At 45.1% G+C, this 21,921-nt stretch overlaps 1 protein-coding gene across 2 annotated transcripts in view; it reads left to right on the top strand.

Moving 5' to 3' along the window:
* STK25 (serine/threonine kinase 25) overlaps window positions 1-21,921 on the top strand; it is a 116,326-nt gene that overhangs the window by 81,311 nt on the left and 13,094 nt on the right. Inside the window, exons 1-2 of one of the 2 annotated variants that reach the window (XM_044288810.1) lie at window positions 15,047-15,539; window positions 16,903-17,133. In XM_044288810.1, coding sequence (XP_044144745.1) covers window positions 15,510-15,539; window positions 16,903-17,133 — 261 coding nt within the window. In that variant the 5' untranslated portion in view covers window positions 15,047-15,509. Of the gene's footprint in view, window positions 1-15,046; window positions 15,540-16,902; window positions 17,134-21,921 lie in introns of those variants that run through there. The other variant, XM_044288811.1, reaches the window with a different exon arrangement.

Raw genomic sequence — 21,921 nt, 5'->3', positions numbered from 1 at the left:
TACATATACCCATGCTGGGTGAGAAAAATATCTTGGTCAAATGCCAACTTTGTATAAATAAATGGGAAAAGTTGTCTTTTGCCAAGATATTTCTCTCATCCAGCATGGGTATATGTAAAATGACACCCCAAAACACATTCCCCAACTTCTCCTGAGTACGGCGATACCAGATGTGTCACACTTTTTTGCTGCCAAGGTGGGCAAAGGGGCACATATTCCAAAGTGCACCTTTCAGATTTTGCAGGCCATTTTTTACACATTTTGATTGCAAGGTACTTCTCACACATTTGGGCCCCTAAATTGCCAGGGCAGTATAACTACGCCACAAGTGACCCCATTTTGGAAAGAAGACACCCCAAGGTATTCCGTGAGGGGCATGGCGAGTTCCTAGAATTTTTTATTTTTTGTCACAAGTTAGCGGAAAATGATGATTTTTTTTTTTTTCTCTTTTTTCCTTACAAAGTCTCATATTCCACTAACTTGCGACAAAAAATAAAAAATTCTAGGAACTCGCCATGCCCCTCACGGAATACCTTGGGGTGTCTTCTTTCCAAAATGGGGTCACTTGTGGCGTAGTTATACTGCCCTGGCAATTTAGGGGCCCATATGTGTGAGAAGTACTTTGCAATCAAAATCTGTAAAAAATGACCGGTGAAATCCGAAAGGTGCACTTTGGAATATGTGCCCCTTTGCCCACCTTGTCTGCAAAAAAGTGTCACACATCTGGTATCGCCGTACTCAGGAGAAGTTTGGGAATGTGTTTTGGGGTGTCATTTTACATATACCCATGCTGGGTGAGAGAAATATCTTGGCAAAAGACAACTTTTCCAATTTTTTTATACAAAGTTGGCATTTGATCAAGATGTTTATCTCACCCAGCATGGGTATATGTAAAATGACACCCCAAAACACATTGCCCAACTTCTCCTGAGTACGGCGATACCAGATGTGTGACACTTTTTTGCAGCCTAGATGCGCAAAGGGGCCCAAATTCCTTTTAGGAGGGCATTTTTAGACATTTGGATCCCAGACTTCTTCTCACACTTTCGGGCCCCTAAAAAGCCAGGGCAGTATAAATACCCCACATGTGACCCCACTTTGGAAAGAAGACACCCCAAGGTATCCAATGAGGGGCCTGGCAAGTTCATAGAATTTTTTTTTTTTTGCATAAGTTAGCGGAAATTGATTATTTTTATTTTTTTTCTCACAAAGTCTCACTTTCCGCTAACTTAGGACAAAAATTTAAATCTTTCATGGACTCAATATGCCCCTCAGCAAATACCTTGGGGTGTCTTCTTTCCAAAATGGGGTCAGTTGTGGGGTGTTTGTACTGCCCTGGCATTTGAGGGTCTCCGCAATCATTACATGTATGGCCAGCATTAGGAGTTTCTGCTATTCTCCTTATATTGAGCATACAGGTAATGAGATTTTTTTTTCCGTTCAGCCTCTGGGCTGAAAGAAAAAAAAGAACGGCACAGATTTCTTCATTCGCATCGATCAATGTGGATGAAAAAATCTCTGCCAAAAAAAAAAAATGGAGGGGAAAGGCGTCTGCCAGGACATAGGAGCTCCGCCCTACATCCATACCCACTTAGCTCGTATGCCCTGGCAAACCAGATTTCTCCATTCACATCAATCGATGTGGATGAATAAATCATTGCCGGGATTTTTTTTAATAATTTTTTTATATATATACAAAGTGTTTGCCAAAGCATAGGAACGCCGCCTCCTCCTCAGCTCGTATGCCTTGGCAAACGTATCTGTCACTGCAGAGGAGAAAATCCCGTCTTGCAGCGCCGCATACACCGACTTGCGTGTAATCTGACAGCAGCGCAATGCTTCTGTCAGAATGCACATCGGTGCTGCAGCTAGTCAATCGGTTGGTCCACCTGGAAGGTAAAAAAAGAAAAAAAAAAAAAAAGAAAAAACCAGGCCGCAACGCAATAATTTTATTAACTTTGCAACAGAACATATAAACTTTAACTTTTTTAACTGAACATTAACGTGTTTGCTTACTGGTGTGTTTTTTTTTTTTTTTTTTACCTTTATAGAACAAACCTCTCCTTCCCCATGGGTCAATGTGCAAAGCGCAAATCGCCCAAAGATGTGGCGAAGTGCGTTATGCACTTTGTCCCATGTGAAAGGAGACGTTTGCAGCAGCAGTGAGTGAATGGGCCCTAATAGCCCTGTGTGCCTGTCCTGGTGAGATGATCCCTATGCTAATAGTGTACCTGTGAGTGGTACTTCCGGAAACACTCTCCAAAGCATAGGGCAGGGTGGTCCGGACAGTCAGGACAGAAATAGCGGGTGTCACGCCTTATTCCACTCCTGCTACAGACACGACATCTTTTTCGGGGTGACTGTTGGGTTGAGGTACCAGGAACGACATTGGGGAAATGTCGCTCGTGTAGACGGCTAACTACACTGGTGGTTGGGGCCACGGAACCTCCTGGATACAGGAGGTTCTCGATGATCTCTTCCTGAAATTTGAGGAAGGATCCAGTTCTCCCAGCCTTACTGTAGAGAACAAAACTATTGTACAGAGCCAATTGAATTAAATATACAGACACCTTCTTATACCAGCGTCTGGTGCGTCGGGAAACTAAATACGGAGACAACATCTGGTCATTGAAGTCCACCCCTCCCATGTGGAGGTTATAGTCGTGGACTGAGAGGGGCTTTTCAATGACACGGGTTGCTCGCTCAATTTGTATTGTCGTGTCTGCGTGAATGGAGGAGAGCATGTAAACATCACGCTTGTCTCTCCATTTCACCGTGAGCAGTTCTTCGTTACACAGTGCGGCCCTCTGCCCCCTTGCAAGACGGGTGGTAACGAGCCGTTGGGGGAAGCCCGCGCGACTAGTTCGCGCGGTACCACAGGCGCCAATCCGTTCTAGAAACAAATGCCTAAAGAGGGCCACACTTGTGTAAAAATTGTCCACATAAAGATGGTACCCCTTGCCGAATAAGGGTGACACCAAGTCCCAAACTGTCTTCCCACTGCTCCCCAGGTAGTCAGGGCAACCGACCGGCTCCAGGGTCTGATCTTTTCCCTCATAGACACGAAATTTGTGGGTATAGCCTGTGGCCCTTTCACAGAGCTTATACAATTTGACCCCATACCGGGCGCGCTTGCTTGGGATGTATTGTTTGAAGCCAAGGCGCCCGGTAAAATGTATCAGGGACTCGTCTATGCAGATGTTTTGCTCTGGGGTATAAATATCTGCAAATTTCTGGTTGAAATGGTCTATGAGGGGCCGAATTTTGTGGAGCCGGTCAAAAGCAGGGTGGCCCCTGGGACGGGAGGCGGTGTTGTCACTAAAGTGCAGGAACCGCAGGATGGCCTCAAAACGTGCCCTGGACATGGCAGCAGAGAACATGGGCATGTGATGAATCGGGTTCGTGGACCAATGTGACCGCAATTCATGCTTTTTTGTCAGGCCCATATTGAGGAGGAGGCCCAGAAAAGTTTTAAGTTCGGAAACTTGGACTGGTTTCCACCGGAAAGGCTGGGCATAAAAGCTTCCCGGGTTAGCGGTGATAAATTGTGTGGCATACCTGTTTGTTTCGGCCACAACTATGTCTAAAAGCTCCGCAGTCAAGAACAGCTAAAAAAATCCCAGGGCCGAACCGATCTGAGCTGTCTCAACCCGAACTCCAGACTGGGCAGTGAAAGGGAAAACTACAGGTGCGGCTGAAGTTGGGGACTGCCAATCAGGGTTTGCCAGCACCTCTGGGATTCTAGGGGCTCTACGGGCACGTCTTTGCGGTGGCTGCGACGGGGTCACTACTGCACGTGCCACCGTACCAGCTTCAACTGCCCTTCTGGTGCTCGCTACTTCACCAGGTTGTACGGCAGTGCTGGTACTAGGTCCAGGGAGGGCTGGGCTGCTGGTGTATGCCTCACCACGTAATCCGACAGCACCAGCCCCACTCTGCTGCTCTTGAAGCGGATCCTGCGCAACCTGCGGTCTAGCGACACGGGGCCGGGTACGCCTGGTGGTATCAGGGACCTCAGCCTCCTCGTCCGAACTTTGGGTCAGAGAGCCACTGCTTTCTACAGGTTCGTATTCTGACCCGCTGGATTCATCAGATGAGGGTTCCCACTCCTCATCCGACTGGGTCAGAAGCCTGTAGGCCTCTTCAGAAGAATACCCCCTGTTAGACATGTGGGCAACTAAATTTAGGGGTATTCCCTGAGACTACCCAAGAAAAAAAAAGCAAGCCTGTCTTACAAAGGGGAGGCTAGCGAAGTACCGGAGGCCGCTGCGGTTGATAAAAAATATCAAAACTGATTTTTTTATCGCCGCAGTGCGTGTAAAGTGAATGTGCAGTGATCAAAAAAAAAATTTTTTTTGTCACTGCGGTGGGGCGGGTGTGGGCGAACGCACGTGTGGGCGACCGATCAGGCCTGATCGGGCAAACACTGCGTTTTGGGTGGAGGGCGAACTAAAGTGACACTAGTACTATTATAGATCTGACCGTGATCAGTTTTGATCACTTCCAGATACTATAAAAGTACAAATGCTGATTAGCTATACGCTAATCAGCGAATAACGGACTGCGGTGCGGTGGGCTGGGCGCTAACTGATCGCTAACTACCTAACCAAGGGACCTAAACTATACCTAAAACCTAACGGTCAATAACAGTGAAAAAAAAAAGTGACAGTTTGCACTGATCACTTTTTTCTTTTCACTTGTGATTGACAGGGGTGATCAAAGGGTTAATTGGGGTTCAGGGGGGTGATCAGGGGCTAAAGTGTAGTGTTTGGTGTACTCACTGTGAAGCCTGCTCCTCTGCTGGATCCAACCGACGAAAAGAACCAGCAGAGGAGCAGGCAGCCATATAACAGATCATATTTACTAATATGATCTGATATCTGGCACTTTGATTGGCTTTTTTAAAAATCAGCAACCTGCCAGCCACGATCATTGGCTGGCAGGTTGCTGACGAAATACTCCTGTGCGAAATGCCGGCGCGAACTGCGCATGCGCATATTCGCGTCATCTCGCGTCTCGCGAGATGACGCGTATATGCGTGACTGTGCGCAGCGCTGCCACCTCCGGACCGCACATCTGCGTTAGGCGGTCCGGAGGTGGTTAAAGGGGCTGTTCAGGATCAGAAAACATGTCTGCTTTCTTCTCAAAACAGCGTCCCACCCCTCCACAGGTTGCATCTGGGATTGCAGCTTAGCTCCACTGAAGTGAATGTGACTAAGCTACAATACCGTACATGACCTGTGGACAAGTGTGACACTGTTTTTAAAAGACACCAGCAATGTTTTTGTAATCCTGGACAACCCTTTTATTGACCAAGTAATTTTTTCATTGTCCCCTTCCAAGAGCTATAATTATTTTTCCGTTGATATAACCGTATGAAGGCTTGTTTTTTGCAGGACAAGTTGGAGTTTTTAATAGTGCCATTTTGGGGTACACATAACCTAATTAACTTAGCTTTGTGTCTATGCAAACAGCCGGATAGGGAGGTCGATGGTGACAGATTCCATTTAACCCATTCCCGACCAGCACCGTAATAGTACAGCACTGGCCGGGTCTTTAAAGATGGTGCCCACTCCTTATTATAGCAAACACCCGCGGCTCATGTCTGCAACCGGCAGTAATGCCGATCGCGGACATTTAACCCCTCAGATGCCATGGTCAATCCTGACCACAACATCTGAGCGCGCTGAAAACCGAAATGCGCGCTTCCGGTGCTGCTTCATCTCCCCCGTGCAGCGATCAGAGGAGCCGGAGCTTGTGTGCAGCAGCCCCTGTTTTGTGAATGACAGGAGGCTGCTGCATAGTATTTCCCATGAAGCCCTTGCCTGTAATAGGGCTCTGTAGGAAACAAGCAATTTTATGATAGATTCCAATGCTAGTGCATTGGAATCTATGAGAATAGCAATCGAATGATTGCATGTTATAGTTCCCTATGGGAACTATAAAAAAGTGTAAAAATTTTTTTAGTTTTTTAAAATAAACAAAATACATAAAAATTAAAATCGCTCCCCTTTTCCCAAAATAAAAATAAAAGAAAAAAATACACATCATGGGTATCGCGATGTGCAAAAAATATAGTCCCCATATTGCAAACAGCAAAATGGAAAAAAGTGTCCAAATGGCCAATTCGCCATTTTTGGTCGCTTCATTTTCTACAAAAAATTTAATAAAAAAGTGATCAAAAAGTCATACACACCCCAGAATGGTATTAATGAAAAGTTCAGATCGCCCACAAAAAAAGAACCCCCAAACAGCTCCGTACACATAATAACAAAAAAGTTATAGGGGTCAAAATATGTCGACAAAAAAAGAAAACTGATTTTTTCCCACTTTAAATTTTTTTATCACTTTTAAAACGCAAGAAAAACTATACATATCAGGTATCGCCGGATTCGTACTGAGCTGCAGAATAAAAACCCTGGTAAAACTGTGTTGGAATTGCTTTTTTTTTTACAATTTCACCCCCATTTGGAATTTTTCCAACTACATCATATGCAATAATAAATGGAAAGTACAACTTGTCCCGCAGAAATTAAGCCCTCATATGGCTATGTGAACAGACAAATTAAAAAGTTATGGCTCTGGGAAGGCAGTGAGCGCAAAACGAAAATGCAAAAAACAAACAAAAAACTCTGGGGGTGAGAGGGTTAAATAAGACCTAGTGCAGTTTTCATGTTTGCCACTAGGTGTCAGTATACCAGAATTATTCTAGGTGCATATTCCCACAAATACAGTTTTTTGCTGCTTTTCTTGTGATTTTTCTCCTGGTCTTACACTGGCAGGAAACACACTGGGCGGTACAGTTATCGAGGCAACTGTGAGACGACCAGGGAGTCTTGTGCACAGGACCCAAGGAAAATATCGCCTTAAGGCCTCATGCACACGACAGTATTTTTTTGCGGTCCGCAAAAAGGGGTTCCGTGATCCGTGTCCGTTTTTGTTTCCGTGTGTCTTCCTTTATTTTTGGAGGATCACCAGACATGAAGGAAAGTAAAAAAAATCTAAGTCAAGTTTGCCATGCAAATAATAGGAAAAAAGCGGACGCGGATGACAATCTTGTGTGCCTCCGTGTTTTTTCACGGACCCATTGACTTGAATGGGTCCGTGAACCGTTGTCCGTGAAAAAAAAAAGACAGGCCATATTTTTTTCACGGACTGGAAACACGGATCACGGATGACAAACGGTGCATTAGCCGAGTTTTCCATGGACCCATTGAAAGTCAATGGGTCCGCAGAAAATCACGGAAACCGGAACAACGGACACGGGACACAACAACGGTCGTGTGCATGAGGCCTAACAACTAGCTGTAAATACAAGGCTGAGCTACCCAACATTATAGATAATAAATGCTTGTAATAATCTGTGAGGGCTGTTTCACACCGAGCGAGTCCATTGTGGGAATCACGCTCCGTGTGTGAGTGCGATCCTCCGCTCTGTACTTGCAGGAGCGCACGGCATTATAATGATTTATAATGCTATGTGTCTCTGCTTGGCCTTTTTTCCACAGAATCATAGTGACATAAAGCTGTCACTATGATTCTGTAGAAATAAGGCCATGCAGAGACACATAGCATTATAAATCATGATAATGCCGTGCGCTCCTGCAAGTCCAGAGCGGAGGATCGCACTCGCACACGGAGCGTGATTCCCGCAATAGACTCGCTCCTGTGAAACAGCCCTAATGGTGACCACATTGTTTTACTAACCTGTATTTCTGGTCTATGTCCCTCCATATATTTTTTTTTATCAAAAAAGGATATGATCTCTCTTAGCAAAAAAGGTACAACAGAAATAAGAGCTGCAAGCACAAGGCTTGTAAAGAGTATTCAGGAAGACTTATCAAATCTGGTATGTGTCTGGTGCAGAAATGTCACACGTGTTAACGTACATGGGATTTGCGCAAAAGTTTGTGATATTTTAAGAGCTGCGCCTTCCAGCGCCACCTTCATAAGTGGATTGAAAGGTTGGTTGGGATTTCAGTGCAGATCACTTTTATGAAGTTCTACTCTATGGTAGGTGTCCCCCAGACGTACGTTAAGTGAAATTCACGCAGCCACGTTGGCCCAGGTGCGCACAGCAACTCCAATCTTAACATCAATCTTGTCATGGTAGAACTTTTGTATGATCTCTAACCATGTTGTATGCAATGCTGCAAATCTTAAAATTTAGTCTAGGGGCAATAGAATGAGAAGACATGAGCAATGGTGGTATATGAGGATTCCTCTTCTGACCCCAGACGATTCCTTTAATTAAGTAAAAACCTGGGTGATACCCTTACAACCTAAAAATACAAATCAGCCAATAGGATTCTGCCACACAGATCTAGATGTCTTCACAACATACCATCTGGGGACAATTAACCCCTTCAGTACCAAGCCATTTTTCACCTTTACCCTGGGTTCACACCTGAGCGTTTTACAGCGCGTTCAAACGCGCTGTAAAACGCTTAAGACATGAAAACCAATGCTTCCCTATCGGAAGGGTTCACACCTGGGCGTTTTACAGCGCGTACGAACGCGCTGTAAAACGCCCGACGCTCAAACAAGTACTTGAGCTTCTTTGGGGCGTTTTGACGCGCGTTTGTGGCCATAGGACACTGCAGTCAATGACACAAACACGCGTCAAACGCGCGTTTACTATTACAAAAAAACGCGCATAAAAACGCGCGACAAAAACGCGCGTAAAACGCGCGTTTGAGGAACGCTCAGGTGTGAACCCAGGGTTAAGGACAAGGCCATGTGTCACTTTATGTGGTAATACCTTTGGAACACTTTCTTATCCAAGCCATTCTGAGATAGTTTTCTCATGATACCTAATGATAGTGGTAAATTTAAGTCAATATAAATCACCTTTATTTATAAAAAAAAAATCCTGAAAATTTGAAAAAAATTAGCAATTTTCAAAATGTGAATTACTCTTTAAGGCAGATAGGCAGATAGTGATACCTCACAAAATAGTTATTACTTAACATTACTTAAGATTCCTCATATCTCTACTATATGATATGATTTTGTAGATGCAATTTTATTTTTTCTCATGTTTTATTAAAGTTTTCATTATAACAGATGTAATTCAAGCTCTGTGTTACATACATAAAGTCGAGTATAAGGAGGGCATACCCGATGCATTAAGCATAAAACATAGTGGTCCACACAACCTCGTGGAACCAAACATTAAATACAATAAGAACAAAATAAAAAGTTAGAAGAAAAGAGAAAAAAAAAAGGAGCATGGAAAGAGAAAAGACTTGGACAATAGGAGGAGAGGAGGAAAGGACTGAGGGAGGGGAAGAGTAGGGGATGACTTGCAGCTGAGGGATATGGTTTACAATTGTGTGTTTCGTAAGGTTTCCAAGGAACGAAACGTGTCTCACGGGCCCCAGGTCTTCAGGTACCGGGAGACGTCCAGGGGTGTCACGTTTATATGGTCTTCCATTCTCTGGTATTGAGCAATTTCCTCAACCCATTCCTCTAGAGTGGGAGGAGAGGTAGATTTCCAATGTCGTGGAATGACTGCCTTCACCGCTTGAACCATGTACTTCAGGGAGTTCTTGTAGGCAGGGATATTCAGGTCAAGCACAGATAATAAAAGAGCTTCAGGGGCATTCTGATGGGAAAGCCCGTTACCTCCCCAATTATCCTGTGTACAAGGTTCTAGAAGGGACGCAATATGGTTCAATGCTACCAAATATAAATCATCGTGCCCTCCTCCATCTGACACCTCCAGCATCGATCAGACACTGTGGGGAACCATTTATGGATTGGACTTTATAGCTTTATAGTTTCTTGAGCCTTAGTGGAGATCAGTGCTTTGTGTGATACAAGGAAACATCTATTCCATTGGGAAGAGGTGAGTTGGATACCCAAGTCCTGTTCCCTGGCCCAGCATAATGAAGGAGGGCACGAAGAGCATCAGCTCACCAGTAGTTTGTATATAGTGGATATGTTCCTGAAGACTGCCGAGGGGGAGATGCACATTTGTTTGAACGCAGACAGGGTTCGGGATAGTGTGTGGGTTTTACACAAGGAGGAATGGAAATGCTTGAGTTGTATATACTCAAAGGAGTTGCGAGATGTTGGAGTGGGGGTCCCAATAAGTTGAGACAGGGGTTTCACTGAGGATCCCGATAAGACATGGTAAAATCTTAGCGGGCGGGTCCGCGTGCCCTGAAGAAAGGTCTGAGTTGAGCGGCCCGGAGGGAAGCAGCGATGATCGGTTATAGGGGTCAGGGGACCTCTGGGGTCGATTAGGGAGGCTTGGCGACTGATAGATGCTAATATCGCAAGTGTATGGTGAGTTGTGAAGGTCACGCACAATGTGTACCCATGACTTAGATGTGTCAGTACGAATTAAGTCTAAGAGCTTCTTGGAACGGGTCAGTATTTCCCATTTAATTCGTGGCTTACTCGGTGCCCACACCAATTGCGTAAAACATCGGCGTATATGGGCCCAGAATGTAGATGGGATACGAAGGGGGGTGGTCTGCAGGAGATAAAGAAATTTAGGGAGCATGGTCATTTTCAAGATGCTAATCCTGCCAAACCAGGAAAAGTCCCTGCGGCGCCATGTCTCCAGCTCTTTCTGAAACTGTTGGAGAAGGGGGGTAAAATTTAGTCTAAAGAGCTGCGTCAGGTCAGCGGTAATTTTTATGCCTAAGTATGTTATTCTGTTTGGGGGCCATGCAAAGGGGAAGGAGGTTTTAAGGGAGGAAACCATGGTGTTGGGCAGAGATACATTTAAAGCCTCAGACTTGGACATATGGATTTTAAAATTGGTCCAAGCACCAAAACGGGATCTCTCATGGAGCAAAGAAGGCAGGGAGATGCAGGGATTGGAAACATAGAGCAGGAGATCATCTGCGAATGCCGCACATTTATGTTCGCATTCCCCAATCCTGATCCCCGAGATGTCCGGATTGGCTAGAGGCCATAAGGTTTTCCATGACCAGAATGTAGAGCAAAGGTGACAGCGGGCAACCCTGACACGTCCCGTTATGGATAGAAAAGGAGGAGGGAAGAGGGCCATTGATTTTTACTCATGCCGAGATTTGCTGGTATAGACAGAAAACCCTGGCCTATGCACAGCTGAGAGAGGGCAGTATGAATGGAGTGCCAGGAGATGCGGTCGAAGGCCTTCTCTGCGTCTAGGTGCGGGTCTTTACCTGATTTTGGGATGACTGCTATATGAGCCTCAGTTGCCTGCGCCAGGAAGGGGAGACCCGGGGACACCGCGTTGAACACCTGGAGCAGGAAGGGGGAGAGAGAGGTCGCAAGAGACTTATAAAATCTGGCCATGAGTCCCCCAGGGCCCGGACTCTTCCCCCTGGTAAGGATTTGAGGACCACTTGAAGTTCTAGCTCGGTAAATGGTGTTTCCAAGCTGGTCGATTCTAGTGTGGATAATTTGGAAAGCTGGGGAGGGGGTTCAGGTGTTTGACCCGACCGTGTTGGAGTAGTAGGAATGAAAGGAGGACGCAATGTCCGTGGTTGTGTGGACCATATGATTCTTGGGGTTTTTAACAGTGGGGATATTCGAGGCAGCCAATTTTCCTCTAAGAGCTCTTGCCAGCATACGCCCACTCTTATTTCCATACTCGTAGAATTTGCTGCGGCATAGTTGGATCATACGTTTATAAGACGCTTCTAACAAACGTTTAGAGTCTAGCCATGCGTTTGGGAGGTCACACAGGGTCGGCAAAGAGAGTGCTCGTTTGTGGGCAAGTTCCAAAGAGGCAACCCTCTGCAGGGCCAATTTAGCGCAGAGCGCTTTCTCCTTCTTGAGACGAGAGCCATGTTGAAAATGAAAATTCTGCGCGGGATGCATTTCAGGGCCTTCCACTTCATTGGGAGAGGAGTGGTTTCCTCACTGTGGTCAGACAAAAAGTCTGACACAGTGGTTGGAAGATCAGCAGCGCACACGGGGTCAAGAAGGAGGGATTCATTTAACCACCATGTCCACTCAGTTTTACTGAGAAAGGGTAGGTTCAGGGAACAAAATATTAGGGCATGGTCCGACCACAGAATATTGCCAATTTGTGTGGATTCCAGCCACGTTAGGGCAGACTGTTGGAGGAGAATATAGTCTATGCGGCTGTAGGAGTAGTGAGGGGCAGAATAAAAAGAGTAGTCTCTATCAGCTGGATGTAGGAGGCGCCAGAGATCGTATTTTTGCAATTGAAGTAATGCACTTTTGACTTTTTAATTGTGGAATAGGGGAGAGATGCGTGTCCAGACGAGTTATCGATCATTAAAGTCGCCACAAAAAACGACCGTTCCTTGGATCAAAGGAAGGACTGTGTCCACCAGGTCTGATAGGATGGAGGTCTGGTTTTGGTTGGGGGCATGGGCGTTAAGCAAGGTGAATTCACATCCACCATTAGTAATGAAAGGATCAGGTATCTGGCCCCAGGAACAACAGTACAACCTAGTACCTGGTGAGGCAAGGACTTGAGAATCGCTATGGCGACCCCCTTCGTCTTGTTCACCGGATTATTTGCAAGGTTGTGTATTGTCGATGTCGTATGCCAGGGGTAGCGCCCTCCTTAAAGGTAATTTTATTTTTTTAGGATGTTAGAAGGCTTAGAATTGTAGAAGCAATTCTTAAAATTTTTAAGAACATTTCCAAAACCTACTTTTTTAAGGACCAGTTCAGATCTGAAGTCACTTTGTGAGGCTTACACAGTAGAAACCACCCATAAATGACCCCATTTTAGAAACTACACCCCTCAAGTTATTCAAAACTGATTTTACAAACACTTTTAACCCTTTAGGTGTTCCATAAGAATTAAAGGAAAATGGAGATTACATTTCTAAATTTCACTTTTTGGGGCAATTTTCCATTTGAATCCATTATTTCTGGTAACACAGAAAGGGTTAACAGCCAAACAAAACTCAATATTTATTACCCTGATTACTGAAACACCACACATGTGGTCGTAAACTGCTTTATGGGCACACGGCAGGGCGCAGAAGAAAAGGAGCAACATATGGTTCTTGGAGGGCAGATTTTGCTGGACTCATTTTTAGTCTCCATTTTCTAAAAGTAAGAAACAGTAGAAATTTACTTTGCTCAAAATATATTTCTTTTAATTCAAGAAGGTAAGTAATGTGGCAATATGTATGAACGTGAGCCGAAAACGTTCATACATATTGCCGCATTACTTACCTTCTTGAATTAAAAGAAATATATTTTGAGCAAAGCAAATTTCAGCTGTGATTAATTCTTACTATTAACTTGGGGTGGGAACCCTATGCACAGCCTTCATTCTGCAGGGAGCGACAAAGTTTGTGATTTGATCTATTTTCTAAAAGCCATATTTATTTTTATTTTTTTGGGTGATTGTCATGTAGGGGCTCGTGTTTTGCAGGATGAGGTGACAGTTTGATTGGTACTATTTTGGTCTATATTGGACTTTTTGATTTTAGCACCGTTTCTTTCTTTTTTTACGGCATTCACCAGACGGGTTGGATTGCGTGATATTATTATAGAGCAGGTTGTTACGGACATGGCGATACCTAATATGCCTATTTTTTTATTTTATTTCAGTTTTATACAATAAAAGCATTTTTGTGTCTCCATTTTCTTAAAGCCATTGTTTTATGTTTTGGGTTATTGTTTTAAAAAGGGGCTCATTTTTTGCGGGATGAAATTACGGGTTGATTGGTACTAATTTTAGGTACATATGACTCTTTTTTTTTTATCACTTTTTATACGATTTTTTGGGGAAGTGTGGTGGGCAAAATTGCAATTCCACCATAGTTTTTCATTTTTATTTTTTTTATGGCGTTCACCACGTGGTAAAAGTAACTTGATTCTTTTATAGATCAGGTCGTTATAGGAAGAAGTTAGATTTTTTTTTATTTTACACTTTTTGGACCCAGACTCACTTGATTCTTGAAGATGCAGTGGTTCTGATGGTTCTACAATACACCATGCAGTGTACTTTCATTTACACTTAGCTGAAAGGCTGATATACCATGGCAAGCTGGATGCCTGTGAAGGCGTCCAGTTGCCATTGGGACGGTGCCACAGCAGTGCAGCGGCCCGATGGGGAAGGGAGTTCCCTCCCTCTGTTAACCCCCTCCATACAGCGGTTCCTGCGGAACAGCATAAGCCGCCTCCTGGTGCTCCAATAGCTAATTTGCATAAAAATAAAAATGTACATTTCTCCAAAACACCTGCACCTACAAAAAAAAAAGACAAGTAGTGTTTTACTCATCTGGATCAACCCTACCAGGCAATATACCCGGTTTAATGGGGTTGATCCTGGTGACAGTGTCTTTAACCACTTGAAATATGTAAGAGGTTATGCCACGTTTATATGTTATTCCCGATCCACAGGATAGGGTGTAACTTCCCAATCACTGGGGGCCCGACTGCTGGGACCCCAACCAATCACGAGCACGGGGACCCGTTCCCTCAGTTCTGATGGAGTGGCAGCTCATTCTTTCTCTATGGTAGCACCAGAGATAAATTACTATCCACTCCAATTCTATGTAATAAAAAAAAATCTCCATTTCTTCACCCAAAAAATAAAATTTAATTGGGGGTAGACGGAGAAATTCACTTTGAGAACTCAGCAAGCCAAAAGGTTACATTGTACTATGGTCACTAAGGGCCCAAAACACCCCCCAGTCATGAAAGGGTTTTATTCACCACTGCTGGTGCTCTGGTGGCTCCTGGGCCCCTTTGTTTACATCCCGGGGGCCACAGTCTGGTGACGCCAGTACACAAGAACTTATAGCAAAGTCTGAACAGAGCCATTATAAGCAGAGAGGAGCGCCGCATCACACCACAGGCGGGTCAGTCGCCCACAGCGACCCCTTCCAATTTCCCAGAGCGGTACCAATGGACATTACGTCACGCCAAAATCCGGTCACATGACTTAAATGTCTCCGTTCTACGTCCCAACATAGCTACTACAACTCCCAGAACACCCCGCGACTCCTGCTCATGGGATTTGTAGTTCTCGGCGCCACCATGACAAGGTTTGACGGCCTTCTAAAAAACTACACATCCCAGATATCCCGGCGGCAGTGACGTCACTACGTGTGTGACATTAGGGTGGGGGGTGCGCCCTGGAGCATTTTTTCTCCTATGTACAGAGACGACCATCTGCTAAGATTCTCGTGTAGTGCTCCGTCTGCAGACTATGGGGCAGCGGCATGGCAGCAGGCTTGTCATAGACTAGTATAGAGGGCAGCCGTGGCTCCATGGTGCCTGAGGATGTAGTGCACACTGTGCTCGGGGTCAGCGCCTCCATACACTACACCCCTGACATACATGTCTTAGTGCTGTGTACACTGCAGGTCATCGCCGTACTGCTGTGACTGGAAGCTCCCATTCAGTAGACATTACTAGTGCAATCCCCCCGCCTGCTGCCAGTATCTCACACTGAGGGGGTACAGGGGGTGAGCCATGTGGGGGGAGGCGTGTAGCCTGCGCCGCAGAAGCCTGTTCTCCGTCTACGGATCAGTGATCGGTCATTGAGCGGACGAGATTGCAACAGAATGGCTCATCTGCGAGACTTCCCGACACAGGTAACTATCTGGTACCATTATACCGCACTTCATTACATCATCACTACTACAACCCTCACTAGTGTATAACCCTCTGATGACAGCTCGCTAAGAGGTTACACATCTGATCTCCCTAGACCTTGCAGTTATACATGCTCTAGTACCCGCCTGCTACATGTTACCGATCTGCCCCCCCCCCCCCCTTGACCTGGTTATTATATCCCTCACCAATGTAAAAAAACGCTCTGATGCCAGCCCGCTAAGAGGTTACCTATATGATTCCCCCCCCTAGACCTGGCTATTATATACCTCACCAGTGTATAACCCTCTGATGCCGGCCCTCTACGAAGTTACCCATCTGATCTCCCTAGACCTGGCTATTATATCCCTCAGCAGTCAATAACCCTCTGATGCCAGCCCGCTAAGAGGTAACCCATCTGATCTCCCTAGACCTGGCTATTATAACGCTCACCAATGTAAAGCTCTCTGATGCCGGCCTGCTAAAAGGTTACCCATCTGATTCCCCCCCCCCCCCCCTAGACCTGGCTATTATATCCCTCACCAGTGTATAACCCTCTGATGCCATCCCGCTCAGAGGTTACTTATATGATTTTCCCCCCCCCCCCAGACCTGGCTATTATATACCTCACCAGTGTATAACGCTCTGATGCCATCCCACTAAGAGCTTACCCATCTGATCCCCCCTTCCTTAGACCTGGCTATTCCCTCACCAGTGTATAACCCTCTGATGCCATCCTGCTAAGAGCTTACCCATCACATCTCCCTAGACCTTGCTATTATATACCTCATAAAAACCGACCAAAAGGAGTGGGTCAATACAGTACAAAAAACACTAGTGGTACCGAGGTAATCCAAACATAGCATAATTTTATTAGAAAATCACAAAAACACGATTGACACAAATCACACAAAGACATTTAACACGGGTCACAATACATATTAAAAACCAAGAGGACCAATGGTGAACTGCTGGTATATATAAATAAAGTGCACGTGCAAAAAACTTCTTAATTGGTCATCAGTAAAAATGTATATTATACCTAAGCACTATGGCTCCAAATTGCATGATACAACCCATATGCATAAATTGTACAACAGATACCAAAATTGGGGGTGATGATACACACCACAAAAGGCTAACCGAGGCAATAGGGTAAGTAGAATTATAATTGGCACATATACTATAGCTGCTTGGTCAGTATTTTCTATGTGCCTATTATAATTCTACTTAACCTATTGCCTCGGTTAGCCTTTTGTGGTGTGCATTATCACCCCCAATTTTGGCAATGCTAAGTCCACCAGTGGTGATGTGCATCAGCCCTTATAACAAAATAACGATTTCTGGATAATTCTTCCCCTGTAGGGTTCCAGAATGGATCCAGAACGCCTTTTCACCAAGCTTGAGCGCATTGGGAGGGGCTCCTTTGGAGAAGTGTACAAGGGTATAGAGAACTGCAGCAAAGAAGTGGTGGCCATCAAGATCATAGACCTGGAAGAGGCAGAAGATGAGATTGAGGACATTCAACAAGAGATCACCGTTCTGAGCCAGTGTGACAGCCCTTACATTACTCGCTACTATGGCTCCTACCTGAAGGTGAACCCATTAACCCTTTAGAGAAGAGCTTTGTCCACAGACTGTATTCCCTTTAAATTCAGTAGTATGATGGCAAAGCTCCTGGCGCGTACACCGAACATATTCACATTGCCAGATTGAACCTGTCATGTGTCAGTAGCTTTTCCCATATCATCACCATGACGGCCACAAGGAGATTGACCCATGACCTCTGTGGGGGCAGGAAACGGAGAAGAGGTTAAATTGCCCCCTCCCACCACAACACCTCAGTGTTCCTGTCCCCACTGTGGCCAGGGTCAGAGAAGAGTCTCCCTGCGGACGGGCAGGGAGATGAAGATGGGAAAAATTGGTTTCCTAAACCCTTTTTTTTTATTTTTCGCATCTCCAGGAAGGTCCGAGGACGGTCTCCTGGTTTACCTGAAGCTCATCGGAGCTCCCCCAGTCCGCCGGCGGCCGCGTGCTTATGCTGGGCTGGGGGGTATCGGGAGGGCTCGCTCTGGCTGGTCTGTAGCCTGCTCCCGGGCCGCAAACTTCCTCCTCCTCCTCCCCAGTGGGTCGGGCTGTGTAGCGGCCGGCGTGTGCGCACGCCGACGTCTGTGACGTCACTTCCGGGTTCAGTCAGGTGACGCAACCCGGAAGTAAAGCGCAGAAGGCAGAACGGTTTGAATAAAAGGCGGGAAGGCCATGGAACGCTGATCTGAGGTCTGTAAGTACTGTGTATGCGGTTCTACTTCCAGAAGATGTCAGGTCCCGAATTGCAAACTGTTATGGAGCCTGATGCTCCCTCTCTGCCTCCTGTAAGTATCCCTCTGGGGGTCCGCTTATTGATGGCATTGAAATTTCTGCTAGGCATATGTTCTGATGCCTCTATTACATATTTATTTATTTTCAGGCTAAGGAGGCTCAAAAAAAGGTTAAAAAACCTCCTCGCTGCATCTCTTGTGCTAAAAGATTGCCTGATGAATATGGAAAGAAGCTTTGTAAAGAGTGTATTTCTGATGTGATCCAGCAGGAACAATCCTCCCTTATGGATAGTATCAGATCTGTGGTTCAGGAAGAACTTGGGGCCGCTAAAGCCGCTCCATCTGATTCCCAAGACGAGCCCTCTCGCAAACGTCCGCGTTCTAAGATCATTACCTCGGGATCTGATGACGCTGATGATAAAGCTTCCACTTCCATACAATGGGAGGATGATTTCTCTCTCTCTCTGAAGGAGAAATCTATGAAAGTAATAGAACATTTTATTTTTCCTCAGAAGGAATGGGTGACTTATTAAAAGCAGTCAGAGCGACAATGGGGATTGAAGAGGCCCCTAGGTCTCCATTCAGGACGAAATGTTTGGGGGACTTAGAGTGAAAAAATCCAAGGTCTTCCTAATAAATGAACATATAAGAGAGATGATTTTGGAGGAGTGGTCAGAACCAGAAAAACGACTTGGAGTATCCAAGGAATTTAAAAATCAATTATTGTTCAACGAGACCCCTAAAATAGACGGGCAGGTGGAGAAAGTTAACAATAAAAATGCCCTGCCGTTTGAGGATGCTGCTCAATTGAGGGATGCTATGGAGCGGAAGGCAGATGCCCTTTTGAGAAAATCCTGGGAGGCCTCAATGTATAACATTAAGACCAACATTGCAGCAACGTCTGTTGCTAGGTCTATGTACTTATGGTTAGGAGAGCTTGAAAACCACCTAAGTAGTAAGACTTCTAGGGAAGAAATCCTGCAGTCCATCCCGCTACTTAAGTCAGCTACAGGATTCCTGGCAGGCGCCTCGGCTGAATCTATTAGATTCTGTGCTAAGGAGGCCGGACTTTCCAATGCGGCTCGTTGGGCTTTATGGATCAAGTCATGGTCGGGTGATAGAATTTCTAAACAGAAGTTAGTATCTATCCCCTTTTCAGGAGAGTATGTATTCGGGCCGGTCCTAGACAAGATACTTGAGAAAGCGGCTGATAAGAAAAAAGGATTCCCTGAGGAAAAGTCTTTTAGAAGGAACCAGTCCTTTCGGTCATACAGTGGACAAAATAAGGCTGTTAGGGGGAAAGGCAAGTCAGGCCGCTGGGCTTATCCCAAGGGGGGTAAAGGAAGAGGTTTCCTTCTTAAACCCGAAACTAAATTTGAAGATAAACAATGACGCCATTGTAGGGGGGAGACTGAAGGATTTTCATAGGTCCATGGGCACTAACATCAAAAAATCCTTGGGACTTGGATATCATTCGGCAAGGTTACAAGATCGAGTTCACCTCTCTTCCCCCCTCCAAGATTTGTCATCACAAGGATGCCTGCCAGATCCGCCAACCTGAATATTTTCCAGGGAGTCCAGGACCTGGTGAAGAAAGGAGCAGTAATCCCAGTTCCTGCGTCTCAAAGAGGTCGAGGGTACTATTCAACCCTATTTTTAGTAAAAAAGGAGACTTTCGAAACTATTATAAACCTGAAACAACTGAACAAGTTTATTCTTTACAGGAAGTTCAAGATGGAGTCTCTGAAATCCATAGTACCCCTGATAAAGCTAGGAGCATTTATGTGCTCGGTCGACCTGAAAGACGCTTATTTGCATGTTCCCATTCACCCAGATCACCAGAGATACCTAAGGTTTGCGATCCTAGACCCTTTCAATCGGATTCTCCATTTCCAATTCATAGCGTTACCCTTCGGGATTTCAGCCGCACAAAGGCTGTTCACCAAACTGGTGATAGAAATGATAGCCCCACTCAGACAAGAAGGGTTAAATATAGTTCCGTACCTGGACGATTTTTTAATTATAGCAGACTCAAAAGAGCTCCTACTGTCGGACTTGGAAATATTATTTTATCCCGTCTGTCACAGCTAGGATGGATAGTGAACAAACCCAAGTCAATGTTAGTACCATCCACGAAGGTGAGGTTCCTAGGAGTTATACTAGACCTGTTTGCATCAAAAAAGAATTCGAAATTACAAACATTCTGCTCCCTAAATGCGGGAGATCATCCCTGGAGAATAGATGCCTTCTCTCTAAAATGGTGTTGGGATCTAGTGTACGCATTCCCTCCATTGCCTCTCATCCCGAGGGTCATTCAGAAGATTCTGGAAGGAAGAACCACAGTGATATTGATCACCCCGTTCTGGCCAAAAAGGAGTTGGTTCGCCCCACTCCTAAGACTGGCAATAGACGACCCGGTGAGATTCCCACTCAGAGGGGACATCCTATACCAAGGTCCTTTACTACATCCTCATCCGGAGTTCCTGAAACTCACAGCCTGGATCCTGAGGTCTCCCTCTTAAAGTCTCAGGGCCTGTCGGACAAGGTCATAGCCACCTTGAGATGCTCCAGGAAAAAAGTGACATCTGCGATTATACCTGAAGGTCTGGAAAAGGTTCTGTTCATGGTCAGGTGAAAAGAATCCAAATCTTGAAGGGCCTAACATTCAAAAGATTCTGGAATTTCTACAAAAGGGTCTGGATATGGGCCTCTCTCCATCTACCTTAAAGGTTCAAATTTCTGCATTAAGCGCCTTCTTTGATGCCGACCTGGCAGACCATAGATGGATTAAACTATTTATAAGAGCTGCCCGTAGACTTAGACCCACCTTAAGATCCCGCACCCCGACCTGGGACCTAAATATAGTACTCAATAACCTTATGTGTTCCCCGTTTGAGCCGTTGGAGAACTGTTCAATTAAATTACTTTCATTCAAGACCGCTTTCCTTATAGCAATTACCTCTGCTAAGAGATTAGGAGAGATTCAGGCTCTCTCTATTCGTGAACCATACCTTTCCATCACTGATGATAAGATTGTGCTTAAATTAGACCCAGGTTTCCTGCCAAAGGTAGCATTAGACCGCAACAGAGGCCAAGAGATCCTCCTTCCATCTTTCTTCAACAATCCTAAGGATCAGGAGGAGGAGAAATGTAATTCCCTTGATGTTAGGAGTACAGTCCTTAGATACTTAGAAGCCACTAAGGACTTCAGGAAGTCTGACAGCCTGCTTGTCCAATTTGCTGGAAAAAAATAAGGGATCCAGGGTCTCAAAATCCTCCATTGCAAGATGGATAAAGGACACCATTACCCTATGCTATAAGAATCAAAATCTGGATCCTCCTTCCAATATTAGGGCACGTTCTACCAGAGCTGTCTCCACTACGTTTGCTGAAAGAGCAGGGGCCTCCCTGGATGATATATACAGGGCTGCCTCCTGGTCTAGTATTCACATATTTGTGAAACATTACCGCTTAGACTTATCTGGAACCTCTGGCCTCTCATTTGGTCGGAAAGTTCTTCAAGCGGTTGCCACCCCCCATAAGAAGTAATTTTATAACTCTCCTTGTGGCCGTCATGGTGATGATATGGGAAAACCGGAATTAGACTTACCGATAATTCAGTTTCCATGAAATCACCATGACGGCCCATATATTCCCTTTCTTTTTGTTTGAAGTTTTTTCACCGGTATTTTTCTGGTATGATGTAATACTGGGAAATACTAATACACTTCTGGCACTTGATATCTTTGGAACATTGAGGTGTGGTGGTGGGAGGGGGAAATTTAACCTCTTCTGTTTCCTGCCCCCACAGAGGTCATGGGTCAATCTCCTTGTGGCCGTCATGGTTATTTCATGGAAACTGAATTACCGGTAAGTCTAATTCAGTTTTTTTTTTATTTTTCAGTATATTTTTTAAATGTATATTTAATACAGAGGTGTCCAATAAAAATGAAAAAAAAAAATATTTTAGTAATAATTGGAGTCAGTGGGTGAAGTTTGGCATTAGGAATGCTGTGTGTGCCCATATGGTGCCTCCACATCATGTGGCGGAAGGCACATGGAAGTA

The sequence above is a fragment of the Bufo gargarizans genome, chromosome 4, assembly GCF_014858855.1.
Source record: "Bufo gargarizans isolate SCDJY-AF-19 chromosome 4, ASM1485885v1, whole genome shotgun sequence".
Lineage (NCBI taxonomy): Eukaryota > Metazoa > Chordata > Amphibia > Anura > Bufonidae > Bufo > Bufo gargarizans.
Note: the sequence above shows the minus strand (reverse complement) of the source record. Positions and strands in the feature narration are given on the sequence as shown.